Consider the following 18,023-nt stretch of genomic DNA (forward strand, 5'->3'; position numbering starts at 1 on the left):
TCCCAGACCGCGCTCTGTAAAACATAATCAATGTATTGTCTTTTTTTGGCACGTGGACCATGAAGGGTCAGAATGAACAGCAGATGTAAAACGGCATCCAAATCACCCGCATCCTGCCGTTTCTGGAGGATTTGCCTGCATCTGTCGTGATGTTTCCTTTTTCTGTTTCCTAGGTGTATTTCTAATAGAAACAGAAAGGCAAATGAGAATGCCTCCATCAGGCTTGAGAGGTTTAATCCAACCCCTCTGTACTGTTTCTATGAATTTGAGTAACTAATTGAAGAAGGTGTTCATCCTCAATACTTAAACAATGATCATCGCTAATAAAGTGTTGGAAAAAAAGCCATTTAACAGCTCGTTTTTTGTCACTCAGAGTGAAAGACAAAGCCCAACGCAGTCAGACTGAAAAGAGGCCTCAGACAATGTGTACTGAATCCTCCAGCCATATCTCACCAGCCATATGCGACCTCTACTGTCAATCACCGGGTCCCGTCCCGTAGTCCCTTACCTCAAGCTCTCCCCCCTGTAATTGCTTTGCTCTCAGAGTAATGGGCACCTGAGGCGATCTGTCAGTGTTTGACTCGCGATGAGCGAAGAGCCAGGGCTCACCTCCGCGCTGAGAGCAACGCGCTCGTCACGAGTGCCGGCGAATCAGCCTGGGGCCTCGGAGCCGATGCTCAGCTGTGGCACATCACATGCGCGTGAGCTGACATTCGCTGCGGGACGGCCGGCAGAGGATATTATCAACCTGAAATCTGATCCCCTGTTACTTTGCAGTCACTGTGGCCTTCACCTCTCAGCTTATAGCGCATAACTTGCAGGTGCCCACTGAATGTACATTACACTGTTGGCATTTAGCAGATGCTCTCATCCAGAGCGACTTACATAGGTTACATTTTTTTTACCTCTTGCCCATTTATACAACGGGATATTTACTGAGGTTAAGTACCTTGCCCCAGGGTACAAGAGCAATGCCCCAGCGGGGCATCCAACCTGCTCCTTACCACTATGCATACTGCTGCCTCAGCAATATGTAGAGGCAATAGTTTTACTGTACAGAACTAAATACATTTAAACAGTCTGAAGTGCTTTGAATCAGTATCATCAATGCCACGATGACACAGGATGGCAGTGTATAACATTTAACAGCTTATAAGATGCTTATAACATGATAACAACATATAAGCAGTACATTAGGTCACTGAAAATGGCAGTACAGCTTTGTGGTCTGAAAGCTTTCATTTTGATTTATTACAATCCTGTGGGAGACACAAAGAAGATTGCCTGGGACATTATGTTTACCAGAGTTTTCCATTGTGGTAAGTTTGAAAAAGTCTGTGTGCTGCACAATAGCATTTTCAGTGATGCTTCACAGCTGGAAAATGTCTGTTTTTATCTAAAAAAAGAATATGGCAATAAGATGGGACTCAGAGAGAAACAGGCTTAACAAATCTAAGCCACTGCTTGTGTGTTCAAGGCAAGAGAATATGTTTTGCAGGAAAATCCAGGCACCCTACATCAAAAACTGTCCCCCCAAAAAACTGAGCGTATGCACTAAATCAGTTGGTAAAGATCCCACAACAAAAGATCACCATATCCAACGCTGAAAACTAAAGCTGTAGATTTCCCTCTTATTGTTCTTTGCAAAAGGGGAGCACTGGGCCTAGCAATCTTCCATTAGTGGCTCGGAGGCTAGGGAGAACACAGCCTCCACAGCATCACAACCTCAGAGGCTTGGCCTGCCTGTCAGAGTGTGAGTAAACTGATAGCCACAGCCTGGTTTCATGAAGGGGTCAAAGAATGAAAATACAGCACAATTTGTGCATGGTATAAAACATGCTTTTAATTACAAGGAAAATATTACTTGCATTCAAACACTTTTAATACTGAGTAGTACTCCCTGTCATCAGTTCAAAAATGCTTTTGTTATCAAACAGTTAAAAACCCACTACAATGCAGGATGCCCCAGTGCTGCTGTCTGTACCATTCTCAGTAGGGCACCCACCAGTTACCATTTAAATGTTTGGCTGACGGGACCTGCAAATTAATTTTAAGACTTTTAAGATTTATTTATTTAGATTAATGACTTGAAATGGGTTTAGCTGTGTGTATCAAGCACAGACTGAATTAACTGCAACTGCAAGCAGGTTTACACAAGAGTGGTATGACCAACCAATCACTAACATCTATTTTCTCACAGGACCATCCCTGGTGCTCAGAGGCAATGCACCTAGTCATACCATTAGACAGCACTTTGAGGACAGCTGGCTGGGTGCTATATTTGCCCCAAGACATGCAGAATACTTCAGGCACTCAGTTGTAATATGCAGAGGAAAATCAAACTATAAGATATCATATCTGAATCTTTTGATCCTGTTGATAAATATTTATCATGCAGAGGCTGTTGAAAAAATGTGTTTACATTTCATGTGAAATTCACTGCAAGTAATGAATGGTTATTTTCAAGTATAATAACAATAATTTGAACATTTTAGGAGTTAACTCTTCTGGTCATAGGATGGTTACAAAATGTTAATAGGACTTAAGGCAGTCTGATATATGCATGAAGTAATGACAATAGAAAAGTACAGTACATAGACGGCGCAAATTTGTACAATGTAACTTCATTGATAACTCATGGCCAGTGTGGATCATCTCCCATACAGCACATGGACGTATATTTGTGTAAATTTTATACTGATGTACAAATATAATAATGACTTGCAACAACTTTACTCTCAAAGTAAATCTATTTAGTACTGCAAAAAGATATGCTGTACACACACAGCGAATTTTTCCTGTTAAATAACAGAGGGTCTGTAGAATGTGTATGTGAAGTTTTGACATCTATAAATTGAATCTCAAAGGCTTCTGTTGAATGAGTTTTCATTAGCACACCGGGTGGCTTTTGTTCCACTGGCTTACATTCATGACAAACTGAGACTTAATTTCATGTATGTGACAGCAGGCTCTCACATAAACAGAGGAATTGGTTGACAAGGTGAATGTCAACTCTGTTACTGTAGCAGATTTATCTTCCTTTCATTAAAGCTCCTTGTTTAGTCTTGAGCAGATGGTACAGACATCACTCAATTGTGTTGAAGAACATTAGGCTGCTAAAATATAAGGATGTAAGGTTCAACGATAAACTGAGATCTTTGGTGTAGCTTCAGTGATGCATTGATGAATATAACAATAAAGCGCTGGTCACCCAGACACCACTGTCATTGATAATCACTGTCTTTCTTCGGTCAGCTCACGTCAGCGTTGTGTTAGTGGCAGAGAAGACGACCGTCAGCCATGGGCTGGCATGCTGAGGGTTGAGGATCTATGACATCATCAAAAGTTCCCTTCAGACAGCGCCGGCAGGCTCCATGGCAAGTTTCTCCTCCTTCGCCTTGCCGTGGGCTGGCTTTTGTCCCGCAATGATGACACGCCCACAGAGAGCGAGTCGAGGTCTGGACGGACAGGCCTGTCGCAGGTCTCTGGAGGGTGTTATGATACCGTCTGGTTTCTGAGACATACAGACAGCAAGGTGCCCAGAACAGACAAAGCAGACATAAACTACTGACCAAATAACCATTTCCTTTACATATCATTTACATCCATACATACACAAACTAATGACAGAATTCAATAATTAGGGCTTTAAATCCAGACAATACCCAACTGGTTATTCCATAATATTTATTTCTGAGAAATCAACATAGCTGGACACTGTAAGGTGATATTCATTAATGAATATTTGACCAACATCACACTGACATTTCTGAAGTTCTAAGATACATGTGTCATCTTATTCTGGTTCTATGGCTAATCCATTATTAGTCTCCATACCACTCAGCTCATTATTGGCAAATAACTGTAAATATTAGCCTAATTATCATTAACTACCCAGGTGACAGGTCTTAGAAGGTACTGTTATACAACTGTTACCGTTCAAAGTTGGTATTATTTACTGAAGGAAAAGATTGTTCACTTCGTTAAACGATGACACCAACAAAAAAGGTTTCTTTGCATGTTAAGACGAAACAGCTTGGCCCATGCAACCCAAACAATGTCAAATGAGCACCTGTGCCACTCGGCAGGAGAGGCTGCGCAGATCGAAACTGTGCACCAACAGAAAGGCAGATGCAGCAACCTACCTCGCAAAGGGCAACCAAGGCAAACACGATGATGCACACTACAGGCCCCAGTGCCAGCAGGCCGGCGAAAGCGTGGCCCAACAGCGTGAACAAGCCCATGTACATCCAAATGTCAACCAGGCCATATGCCAAAATGAGCTGGGAAAACAGGGGTCAGGGAGGACAAACTACATTGTAACACTTTTATGACAACCCCCCAATATCACCTTGAATCATAGCACCCGAGGTCAAGACATGTCAATCTTTGTGAGCAGCTGTAATGTGTTGGCCACATACAGTACCAGTGAAAAAATTTGGACTCATCTGATTAAGACAATGGGAACCATGCACTCAAAGACAAAATACCCTGATTTTTATTAACCCTTATCTCCCTATATGTGAATGGCAAGATCCTTGACAAATAATGTGACACAATAACTATTTTGCAGCCGTGATCAACACATTGCTGACAGTAGGAAAGTGCTGGACCAATAAGTCAAGCATTATTTTGACCTTCACTGTTTTGTCAGAAAGCCTCTGATCAAATGCTCAGACAGAGAAAGAGAAACAGAGAGGGGGAGAAAGAGAGTGAGCACTCACAGCGCAAATAATGGGAGTTAGGAACAGCCAGCAGTACTTTATCACAGGGAATGGCCGGTATCCAATCATGTCCTCAATGTTGTCATAGAAACGGTCCGCACCTGCAAAGCCAAAACATTTTCTTTTGTCGATCAGTCAAAAAGTGATTCTCATTTTAATGTAAGAATTGTTAAAATGCATTTTCTTTTAGACAGCTGAAACAGTGAATGGGATACAGTGGACAGCATTTGTAGGCAATATCCAATCATCAGCCCAAACTGCAATGCTGGTATTAAAATGTATCTCTCATTACAGCAGTATTAAATGTACTGTATGTTCATATTAAATGTACATTTATAGTTGTGGTAAGCCAAAAATTACTTTTTTATAACCAGTGCCCAAGACAAGAAGAGAAGTGACACCACTCACCATAGACCCACCCAATGATGACAGTTTCTAAACAAGCAATAAACAACAGATTCGTTCCACTTGCACCGAACACTTCAATCAAAAAGAAAATCTCACCTCCTGCCTGAAAGAAACAAGCAGGCAAACACACAATAAATTTGTGCCATAATAATGGCTTCAAATTAACCCCTGAGAGTAGCTCTTGGTTCATCTAAAACACAGAGCTATTTTTTTTGTAAAATAGGAAAATAAGAGGTTTTTCCGTGCCAGTACTGCCAGGCTTTCTCTTATGGAGACTTTGACGAAATTGCGGTCTCTTCTCTGTTGTCATATCTTGCACCATATGTGTGTAAAACATGCTTGATTTGGATTGGATTTGGTTTAGATTTCTCGACCTTTACATTACATTTTCTGAGCTGACAACTGACATGGAAAATAATTTGTACGAGTTAGCCATTCATATAGACAGATATTCATCGAGGCATTTCAGGATAAGTACTCAAGCCCAAGGATACAACAGCAGCTGCCCAAATGGGAATTATACTGGCAACTTTTGGGTTGTCACCTGCTCATGAGCACCACACTGCTGCCCTGAACACACACAAAAAAATGAGTACCGGAGGTATATGGTTGTTATACAGCTTATCTGGTTTGAGCTTTTTCCTCTTCCCACAATCCTCCTTCCCTCTCTGCCTGCTAGGCTCACCTCTGTGACCAGGGGCAGGGCCAACAGGAAGCAGGCCACGCCTGTGATGAGGACTAGGATCTCGTGGCGCCCCCGTCTCCGCAGCATGTGGGGAAACACATCTGTGATGGCAGTGACCAGGCTTTCCATGCAAAGGAACTGATACACACACACACACACACACACACACACACACACACACATACGTGCACACACACACACACGCAGACACACACACATATGCACGCAGACACAGACACACATATAATCACACACGCACGCACACACACACACACACACACACACACACACACACACACACACATGCAGACATACACACATATGCACGCAGACACAGACACACATATAATCACACACGCACGCAGACACACGCACATACACACGCACCCACACACCAGTGGAGGTTCATCAGTTTGACATAGGGGAGACTAAACATTAAAAAGTGTTACTTTTTGTTACATTTACAACCTTGCATTTCATGTGAAAATTTTAATTACAACAAAATGTAGCACAACCTCTTTTATGTCAATAGTTAATATAAAATATTAACATTGACAACGGGACCACACAAACTCCCTGTCTGTATTGTACATGTACCCATGCTGATTATAAAGATGATATACTATTTACACATGTTGCTCATAGTATCTGGACAACAAATTTATTCCAAAGAATGGCCACTAAGCCTTGGTCCTGGAGGGCTGCCGTGTCTGCAAGTTTTCATCCCACCCAGACGAGACCACCCAATTCAACAAATCACTGTCACTGTCTCACTGAATTCCTTAAATTCTGAGGGTGCCAGTATTTTGACAGAGGGCAGAAAAACCTGCAAGACACAGGACACCCTAAGACCAGATGTCAGTAGCCTTACTGGTGAAGTCACAAAATACCACATGGTTTCCCCTAGGTCCTGCACTGTCCTCAGTTTTAGCAGATCCAACATACCTGGGTGCCAAGACCTAAGAAAAACATCATGATTAAGAAGAGTAGAGTCCAGAAGCGAGCTCCAGGCAGCAGGGAAACTGCTCTCAGGTAAATGACGAAGGCCTGACCAGTCCAACCTGGTAGAGAATAATGCCCATCAGCCATCACAGACTCACATATGACCTCAATGGGATTCCAAAAATGACTGTTTAGAGCAGTTCACAAAGAACATGTAATTACATATGTAGACATAAGGAAACTCCGCACATGTCAACGTGTGGTCAGACAGAGGTCGGAGAGATGTGTAGATTCCCAGTTCACACGTTCAATTCTTATGATTGTGCTACAGTGAAGTAGCACTGTAGCAGTGTGATGTTAAACTGCATTTTCTGTGATTATATGAAGACTGCAGAATTCCATTGGCTTCCTTCCAGACAGCATAGTTTGGGCTGTTTTGCCCTCTTGTGGTAGGAAGTTGTTATATAGATTTTGAAATGGTACAGTTTTGACAAATACCTGGAAGAATAAAATGTATATGCTAAAAAAAGAAAATTTTTTGCACCAACATGTTTGATTATAATTTGGGAATCGTTTACAACTTACTGTACATTTTACGAGAAACCATGATTTTGGACATTTACAAACTCGTATATTTGCATATATTTGGTTAGATGTCCTCTGATGTTCTCAATCTGGGTGTCTGGGTGATTGATGTGTCATCAATCTGGCTTGATGGCTCTTATATGGCTAACAGTATTCTGAGATATAAAGTGAAGTACAATGGACTGAATGATCTGATGACACCTGAGTGCTTGCAACTCACCGGACACGGAGATCTCGTCAACCGGCATGTTCTGCTCATGGGCGAGAAACCCCAGCACTGAGAACACAACGAAACCGGCAAATACGCAGGTCACTGCATTCAGAATGCACAGCAACAGGCAGTCTCTGCAAGAAGAACCACGGCCGGTTAACAACTGGATTTCACTGCTGGATCCCATATCAGTTTATCAATCAGACTGGCTCAAAGCCAAAGCCAGTGATTGCTTTGGCTGGAACTGCTGAAATAAGTACTGATTTTCAACACCTTATCTCCTTAAATCACAAAGCAACGGCAGAAGTGTTTAACTGAAAAAACGACATGAAAAGGCCCAACTTTAACATAAAAATGACCCTTTGAAAGTATAGTTGCTCATAAATAAATTAGGGCCTTTTTTACTATTAGGCGTAATAGGGCCATTCACATAACAATGGTTCATTGTCAAAAAAATATTGGCTTTTTTCTCTCAGACATCTTAAAATCACTTTCAATCTCGACATAAACATATATGTTACATTTGTTACATATTTGTTCACTGATCATTCAGCCCTGGTGTCCTTTGAAAGCAAGTAAAACTAAGCTGCTACATTGCTATCACTATTCTGTATTTGTCAGTAACACTGGAGAAAATTCAGGCGAGCCACTGACTTGTAGCAGTTGTTGCTGTATCGGTTGTAGCTCCCGATGGCAGTGAGTACTCCTCGACACAAGCCGTGGGAGAACAAGACCTGAGTTGCAGCGTCAAACCACACCTTGAAAGAGGACAAGTTCTTTATTCAAAGAGCCACACACCGTAAAAGGACTATCCTTTTTTTATAAGCAAAATACAACACACACATGATGAAACTCTTATTTGTTACACTCTTAACTACTTTACAAACAAGTTAACTACTTGTTTGCTTCTGCAGTTTTTCTTAATTACATTTTACCAATCATTTTAATGGAATCAGACCTGAAATCCTTTATTTAACAAAAACCTACCCAACTGGAAATTCATCTGGACATCGGTTTCACCATCATGTAGATATACTCCCAGTGGCTATAATTCCTAGAGCGTGATTCATCACTTTCCAGCAAAAAAAAATCACATTCAGTCACATAGGGCTTTTTATCACATTCGGCCCTAAAACTACAGGTGTCACATTTGGCTGCGATCTTTACAAATGTGACTGTGATACAATCGTTCCAGCAATTTATGATGAGCACTATTTGCATGTTAACGCGATAAATTTGTGCATGACAAGGAGACCCCGCCAAAGGGCTTTAACAACAGCATATGGTTGATATTACCAGGGCCATCCCTGTTGCAATCGTGAGCCTTCGCAAGTAGTATCCAAGTCTGATTGCTTTCCTCTGTGTAAACATGGGCGACTGCCAAAAGCTCAGGCTCCCTCCCAGGAACCTTTGTGCCGCAGCTCTGCACGCTACACTCCCATTTCGCCATCCTCTCCCCGAGCTCTGTGCGTGTTAGAGGGCTTCTTTTTGGTGCGGTTTCTCCGTCTCTGTTTATTTTCCAGTTCTCACAGCTTCTTAACATTATACAGCTCCTTAACAGGCATGAGAAACACTGCCACCCAGGACTCAAGCCTGCAATCCCCTCGTCTGAGATCCAGTTTCTTAATGGCTGCGCTGCCAATCAAACTTGCTCAACAGAGAAGAAACAAGTCCAGTGGGCTTAAAGTAAGGATTCCCACATTAGCAGAGCGTAAATGGTCATTATCTTATTCACTCTGATTCCCTGGCTGTTCTGAGCCCTTGAAAACGCATGGGCAGTTTTCCTGCTTCTCACAAGATAACAGCCTTCCTCATGATCTCGTGACAGAGGGTTGAGTCACGCAGCTCATCATAAATCGTGTGTGAAGTGCATTGAACTTACTCATATAAGCAAGTATGTTTTGACGAATGAACAGGACCTGTAGACAATAACTTTGTGGCTGTGGTACAGCCTAATCAATTCACTGTGAGCACTGAGACTCTGCAAAGCCCTGCTTATCCACTTTATATACTACTGGATGGCTGGCGAGCTTTGTGCCCATCAAGGAGAACAGAAATGAGAAGCTCTTTTGATTCTGTGCTTTTACCATTGTTATATTTCCATGCAGGTTTCCCATAAGAATGTGGAGGATTACAGAAATGCGGCGCTGAAATTAAAATCTCCTTCTGCATATCAGTGGAGTTTCCGACATGTCTGCTGTGCTCCGGGTCGAAACATAAAAAAACAAACACTTCACCAAAGCATGGAATGTTGTTTGTGTGCACAAGGGGGCCTGACCAACAGAATCACTCATATGTTAATTTTCAATTCGTCCCATCATGGAATTAACAGCTATTTTTGGCACAGTTCGGAACAGCAGTAAATCCTGTGAAAACAGCATTCAGAGACAGAAAGGGGACAGTGCACAGAGAGTGGGTTTGATCTCTTGTCGGGCAGCGCCCTTTTACCCCTGCAACCAGGAAGAGGAGTTATGATTAGGTTAAAGTTCACGTTCACTCAAGCAGTGTTTTTGTTAGTCACAAAGGCAGTGGCCTGGACTTAACTGCGCATTTCTACTTCGTCTGTGAAATGTTCGACTCCTCTCTCTGTACTGTCTCTGGGGAGCTCTCTGTTAAAAGAAGGATGTTTTTGTTCACACAGGCTGTGCTAAGACCAGGTCGAGAGGCCCTGAGGGGGCCATAGATAAACTCCTGACACTGCATCCATCTGTCACCGGGCACTCTGCTCCCTGTGGGAGAGCCAGAGAGGGGAATGGTGGATGACAGGGGGACCAATGAGCAATACCTGATCAATGCAACCAAGGGATCACAAAACACGTCTCCGAACTACATCTCAAAGCACAGAACCCTTCTCTCTTGCGCACAGAAATCAAAATATGCCAGGGTGTCAGTCTCTGACGGACATATTACCTCCTTGTTATAGCCAGAGCCAGTGTGAGATTCAACAAAACTGCAAGCTCATCCAAAGTAGTTTAAGCAACTTGCAAAGTAATTCCAACCACACAGTCTCTGTTCTATACAACAGGCTTCTCCCACTCCTGCAAGCATTTGATCACTTCTGTTCATTAGTAGACTGATAAAAGTCACTATGTCTACTCGATATTCAGCACTCATACTGCACAGAGCCACAGATGAGAGGACACTGCCTACATCCTCTTACCCTTAGACAGTTATGGACATAACTAAATAGCCACAGATTGGCAATGGGTCCTCTAAGCATTCTTGGCAAGTGCCATTACTCCACAAAATCACATAGCCTTACGTGAAGGTAGGCAATTTTGGAGAAGTCCGGATAGAGGTAGTACTTGACCCCCTCCCAGGCACCAGGCAGCGACAGTCCTCGGACGAAGAGGATGAAGAGGAGGAGGAAGGGGAAAGTCGTAGTGAAGTAGACCACCTGGGACACACAGACACTTGTTACAGTTACACATTTGGTTACTGCCCCCAATATATTTAGATGCTAACTTCTGTACCTAACATGACATCATTTGTGGAGTCTAGGCATTGTAGTCATCCTATTTCTATGTACAGCCAGAATACAGAAAACAGTGACTCTATACTAACAAAGCCATCCCATGTTCAGGCAAATAAAAAAAGCAAACTGTCTCCAGCATCACACTGAAAAAGCTGCATTACTATTCTTTTTTATGTTCCCTTCAAAAATACTCATACTTTGAGCAGTTAGATAAATAGTATATTATATAAATATCTATGTTGTTCATTTGCCAGAGACTGTCCAGCTACATAGTGTTTGATCCTGATGATGTGAATGCCGATGAGTGCTATTACATTTTTCTGCCTCTGACATTCTGCAGGAATGATTTTCTTGCCAAAGAACAATCCACCCCCTGACCCCCGCACCCCCCAAATCATTCTGGTGCTGTGCCCACTCTTAGAAAAGGGTGCATACTCCAAACTAACCTCATCTTCATAGTGGGCCCCCTGTAGATTTGCCCCCCAGCCCTTCCCACTCCCTTTGGCCATGGATTTTACCCTTCCTCCCCTCTCCACTCACTTTCGCTATAGCTTTGATCCCTCTCCCCCCATTCACTAACCTTGCCTATATATTTGACCCCTTTCCAGACGCAGAAGTAGCAGACCACCCCGGCCAGCAGCAGACACATGGCCAGTTCCCACTGCATGTTGCCCAGGTACAAGGACACATCTTTGCCCGACCATATCAACACCCGGTTGCTAGGGGATAGTGAAGACATCCACTCATACATAATGTACATGTTAACACAGGCACTTGCAGGTCGATGTGCACAAACCCAGAAACATACAAGGACATGCTCAAGAGCCTGTGTAGATTCTTGTAATTTGCATGCACATAATAATAATAATGGATTACATTTATATAGGTTCACAAAGTGCTCTACAGTGAAGGGGGGTGACCCACCTCAACAGCACAGCAGCCATTTTGCGCCAGAATATTCACCACACATCAGGTGAGGTGGAAACAAAGGGAGTTATTTAGCCAATTACATTATGGGATTTTTAGATACGCCAGAGTATTGCCACATCAAAAGAACCAGGAATCTTGGATGACCAGAGAGAGACCTCAGGCCCCTACTGGCCCACCAGCACTACTAACAGCAGCAACCTAGTTTTCCCCAGATGGTCTCCTATCCAAGTATTAACTAAGCCCAGCCCCACTTAGCTTCAGTTACTGTATCAGGCAGAAGACAGTTGAAGGGTGGTACGGCTACTCGCATGCACATACATGCACATACATATGCAGGAGACATACGCAGCAGAGTGGACTTTGCACACTTGGGAGATTATCATGTTCTCTTTCAAAGATACTATGAAGAATTTAGAAGTGTGGCCTAAATTTGCCAGGCTGAAAATTTTCCATTGGAGTTTATTTTCAAACATGCATTTACTTTTTTCAAGAAAACTGAAAACTGATATCAAGAACGAATCAAGGCATACAATTTAAATTATAATTAAGAAGTAAGATAATAAAACACATGCAGAGAAAAGCCATTTTAACGCTCCACAATGCGCTGTGTGTGTGAGGTGGACTGTGGAAACACCAACTGTTGCTGAACCCTTATGACAGCAGTCACATGCAGATACGTAAATGAGCAGGCAGAAAGACTCTGCTTGAAACTTACTTCCAAAACTCCTCCTCTGGTGATCTGCTTGACCCGCGCCATGTAAGATTGCTGAAAAACAAACAGAAAAGTTATGGTTTACTGCATTCGAATCTACATTTGCAGCATATATCTGGCTGACTGGAGACTTGGGGGAGACATAGAGAATGAATGTCTATTGAAGTAATCTAGAAAATCTAATGTGATTATTTGTGAATCAGCAGGGTTTTAATGATGCTGTGTTGAAATGTTTTGGGCCTCATCCAGACAGTGGGCTATCTGCGTTTGAGATGCTTTACACAAACTATTATAGGTCTCAATGAGGCACACCTCACATTTGATAATGCCTTATACACTCAGAAGAACCACTGGAGAAGCTGACAGTGTGAAGCCCAGCCAGGAATATGGAGAAAAATGAAAAATGAATGGTGACTACATACCTGAAAAAAGCTGCACCTCCACATCTTTTATCATTTATAATACAACGCACCAACACATACACTCCTCTCCCCCCTGCTCACCATATAAGTTCAGGACGTACATGGAGAACATTTTGTCAGCAATACAATATTTATATATATTTTGACATGGATGATATCTATGGGGGGTGCCAAGGTGAAAAGTGCAACAATGAGGGGATATTGGAGCTGGAATGTTGCTGGAACAAATGGCCCGAAATCAGAGGAGATTAGCTGTATGTTGAAAAATGGTGTGTGAACAGCTACGTTTCTGGAAGACCATCTGGGTGAGGCTGTAAACATTTCGATCCACCCTCATATCAACTGCCAGATCCATGCATCTATAAAAGGAAAAGGCTGGAGAAGAGTCTGGGAATATAGGAATGCTTTCCCATCCTTCCCACACAACTCCATTTCAGCACTGAATACAGCTGGTCATTTAGTTAGCTTAAAGTATTACTCACAAACCAGCCTGAGGAAATCTGAAGATCATCTGCCATATTTCCAGTAAGAGTACTATTTTGGTAGCTACATTGCATGTTACTCATTTACATTACAAGTAGTTATGTACCTGTAAATGCTGTATATCTATGTCATTCTGCCAATAATGTTTGTCTCTTGAACTGGATCGGTGGATATGTATTTGTAGCCTTGGGGTCCCATCTTCAGGCGGTGAACGTATGGAGGACTGGATAGACTGTTTTAAACATGACCGTGGTGGACTGAGTTGAGTTTGCACCATACCTGTCCATGTCGTCATAGTCTGTGTTATTGAACAAGAAGGACCAATCAGCACGGCCACTGGTCTGGTTATGACACACATCTGCAGCGGGCCAGAAACAGAAGCTCGCAGTTAATACAGGCCTTCAGGCAAGAACAGCAAGTTCAGAGAAAGAGTACAGTTAATCACAGGCAGACTAGGGCTTCTATTCTGTCTAACTGCAACATGCCTCATTCTTAACTTAAACTAACTAAACTTAACCAGTTTTTTATGCTTGAACCCTTCACACTGCAAGAAATTAAAACAAGTAAAATTTCTAGAATTATCTGCTCAAATTCGAATGACAGGGAGCATTCTTTTTAGACTAAAAAAAGTGCTAAGGCTACACTTACCACACTGCAACATGTAAATTCAGTTGTTGTAAAAAGAGAAATATAGAAAAAACAAGACACGCGCTGAAAAATTGTTATGGCCATGCAGTGTGGTAGGACTGATTACGAATTTTCTCATATATTCAATGTCTCTAGTGTGGAACATTGAAGGAAGCAATAAATTCTGGAATGTGGGTGTCCGGTTTCAGTGGATTATGAAATGGTCAGTTTGACATTAATTCAGGTCAAACTGGAAGGATGGCTGTCACATATTAAAACACTGAGACTCTTCCCAGCATCGTCAAAATTGCCTGCTGTGACAAGTTTAACCCCAAAGACACCATCAACATGAAGCATCTCCCCAAAACAAAAAAAGCGTCCTCCCAAATGCAACACACACGCCTTTCCTATATGTCTCTCAGTTGATAGGGTTGGGGACATATTCTTGAAAATAAGCCAGCAATCATACCTGTGTTCCAGTTGTTGTGGCAGCTGGACCAGGGGAATGGACGTGTGAAGCAGTTCCACAGATAGAAGAGGGGCCATGCTAAGACCACGATGGAGTAGACATTCAGATACACGACTCTAATTTGCCAGGCAACACCGATGCCTACAGAGTGATAAGAAAATGAACTGGATTTAAACACTGGGTAATGTTAACACAATGCCTTTCACCACCAAACACAGCATCCAGCAAGGGGCTGTCAGTCCAGTATGCCTGCACAAGAGACTGCCTAGAGTCTTACTAGCTTACCAGAGAGCTTCCTACTGTCTGCAAAAGAGTGTCTCTGATTTACTTCTAGGAATAGATTGGTGGAATCTAAAACCATGCATTCCTCGTATGGACACGTCAATACAAACTGATTCTTCCAAGCAGTTGATTCTTCATGAGCAATACTTTCAGTGCAAATGTTGATCATTGTGACTCATGTTGTTGTGAAACATTAGGAACATTAAGTCAACCAATCAAAGCCTCCTTAGCTGTTTTTAATTTGTTTCTTGTATTTTTCCCACTGTTTGTTGAACTGCCTGTTCCGCTAATTTTATGATTAATTTATTTTCTGAAATAAACGGCAGTAGCAGTTAGCCTATTAGTGCTAATTCATTTCTAATAAGGCAAACTTCTGAAATGATTTATTAAAAATAAATGCTTTGAAACAGTTGGAGTGTGAGTTAGTTCAATTATTGGGGTAAAAGTAATAATAATTATTGTTATGACTTGCAAGACCTGAGAAAAAAATCACCAATAATATCAAGAACTGTAGTATTTTGGGCCTCAGTATCATGGCACCAAAATTTTGGAGCTGCTACAAGCTTCCTAATCATCCAGTTTCATAAATGTATGTATAGAGTGTGAGCCATGTAAGTCATCCTAAATACAGGCACCGACTAAGCAAATTAACTATGTAAAATGTCCAGCACATTGAAGTATTTTTTGTCTCATTGCAAGAGTGTGTGTTAGGAAGCATTTTACCCTCAAACAGGGGGCAGATCTTCCTCCAGGCAGTGACTCCACCCTCACAGGTGTACTGTCCAAGTGCCATCTCCATAAAAAACAGAGGAATCCCGCAGGAGAAAAGGAACACAAAGTACGGGATGAAGAAGGCACCTGCAGAAAAAAAAAACAGCTGCACCGGTCACCTGCAAACCTACTGCGAGTCATCTGTGGTGATGAAGGATGTGCAGTCTAGATTTACTCATTTATAACCAGAGGATTGTGGGTTAAAACCATTCATAAAGTGCTGTTGTTTTACCCTTGAACAAGAAACATGAATTGGATTGTGGATAATATCTCAAATGTGAGCTATATAAGCCACTCTGGATAATGCTCATCTGCTCCGCAAATAAATAGTGATGGTAATGATAGGACAGGATTCAGCAAGATTAAGATCAGGAGACTACAGGATGAAAAGACTGGAGAAAAAATAAACAATAATCCAAATGATTCTGGAGGAGTATTTTGTTTCCACTGTGGAGCCACTGTAATGCTACACTAGTCAACAGAAATAAAAAACTGAAGGTCTTCCACTGAAGGTCTAACAAAGGCAGTCACAAACATGTTTCTGTGTACTTCTGTTGGTGGGGACTGACACTAATTGCATAAATGAAGCTTGTTGTATTTGGAGATGTGTATGCGGACGCGTGTGCTTTGACACATCAGCTTTACATTTTTCAATTCATTTTTTGTAATTTTGCCAGAGTGATTAGGTATGATACCTTGTATTACTCGAGGTTTCTGCGGGTACTTGTGTGTGCTTGCGTGTGTACATGCTTCAGTGCATGCGCGTGTGTGCATGCGTCTGTGTGTGTGTGTGTGTGCGTGTGTGTGTCTGTGCAGGGGACTAAGTGTGTGAGTATGAATGGGCTCTACTGTCCATTTCTCGGAATTGTGAAAGGACATCCAGCAACCGAGAAAGTTTCGCTTCCAATTAAAGCACCACTTGTGCTGACTGTGAATGACTGGGAGGCAATTTGCACTCTGTTCGGATGACCCCCACTGAATGAATACAATGAGCATAATCATTTATTTCAGCCATGGAAATCTGAATGTCACTGCTTTGTTTTAGTTTATCTTTAAATCTTTAAATGACTTTGGCCCCTCTTTTTTAATGTGGGGCATCTATGACTTTAATTGCCTAAGCCAGCTCTCCTACAGTTTCTGAGCTCTCTCTCTCTCGTGCTCACCTCCACCATTCTTGAAGCAAAGGTTGGGGAAGCCCCATATGTTGCCCATCCCAATCATCTGTCCAGCCATAGCCAGCAGAAACTCGGTCTTATTAGTCCACTTCCCCCTCTCTTTCATCCCGTCGGGGCGCCCTCCAATGGTCCCTGCATGCTCCGGCCCGTTAGGAAAGGGATCCGCCTCTTCTGGGTCCATAGCCTCTTTCTGAATGCTGAGGAGACCGGGGCAGTTCGTGTATGCAACTATGGACACAGAGCGACCTCTTGGATACAGTGAAACCAATTAAAGGGGATTAAAGTCTTTGTTTTGGTTGCACGCCTTGTTCCAAGTTCTGGAGAGCATTACCCTGGAGCTGCATGCTTTTTGGCACAACTGCGAAATTTCGTGCATTATTATTACCGCGGGATAGCTACATTTTCAAACTGACATCTCTCAGTCATCGGTGCAGGGTATGGATTTTAAACCGTTGCAGTATATGCTGGTTATTTTCCCCAAATTCACACAAATCAAAAAGGTTTATTCGTAAAAAGTCAAACAACGTATCTGCGTGTGCAATAAGGGAATTTAATGTGACACGTTGTATTCAGCTATCCCTGTGTATTTGAAACATAAACTTAAGTTACTGGATCATTTTATTTCATTTTATCATAAAAGGAAATGTCAAATGCATGCAAGATTGCAGCAAGTATTACACTCATTCTAATATTTATGCATTTCCATTGTTTCCGCGGAGATTTATCCCAGATTTCTAAAGACAAAGGGTAGTTTTGTGTAAATAAGTAATATCGTATCTATTATTTTTTCTAACGTGACCACATTGCCGAGACCCGAGCGGAATGGTTTCATAACCATCACAGTTTTATTTCCACACGTTAAGTAACTCTTAAGATCAAAAGTGACAACAATCATACAGGTGGTACTCACATAGTTTACCGCGACGAACTCCTCTTACGCACTGCAGGAGGACAGATGTTCAACACTAATCGTCTGGACGGTCTGGGAAACGAATTTTGCAGGAGGGAGGGAGCGGTAGCAACACACGTGACTCCGCTTGGGAATCGATAAACCGTTGGCAAATCAGGGAATATCGGGTGGGACGGGCTGTCCTGGCTCAGCGCAATATCATTTGTTAGCAA

General features: G+C 42.3%; 1 protein-coding gene across 1 annotated transcript; it reads right to left on the reverse strand.

The window, feature by feature from the left end:
• Window positions 1-3,311: 3,311 nt before the first annotated feature.
• Window positions 3,312-17,007, reverse strand: LOC118770664 (sodium- and chloride-dependent betaine transporter-like). Its single transcript, XM_036518425.1, has 14 exons — window positions 16,890-17,007; window positions 15,679-15,813; window positions 14,674-14,814; window positions 13,857-13,935; window positions 11,611-11,749; window positions 10,818-10,952; window positions 8,210-8,313; window positions 7,565-7,689; window positions 6,763-6,878; window positions 5,818-5,955; window positions 5,133-5,235; window positions 4,725-4,825; window positions 4,146-4,283; window positions 3,312-3,514 (listed from the first exon to the last, which is right to left on the reverse strand). Exons 1-14 carry the CDS (start codon window positions 17,005-17,007, stop codon window positions 3,353-3,355), a joined length of 1,734 nt encoding a protein of 577 aa, XP_036374318.1. The 3' UTR covers window positions 3,312-3,352.
• Window positions 17,008-18,023: the final 1,016 nt, after the last annotated feature.

The sequence above is a fragment of the Megalops cyprinoides genome, chromosome 23 (genome assembly GCF_013368585.1).
Source record: "Megalops cyprinoides isolate fMegCyp1 chromosome 23, fMegCyp1.pri, whole genome shotgun sequence".
In the NCBI taxonomy this organism is placed as follows: domain Eukaryota; kingdom Metazoa; phylum Chordata; class Actinopteri; order Elopiformes; family Megalopidae; genus Megalops; species Megalops cyprinoides.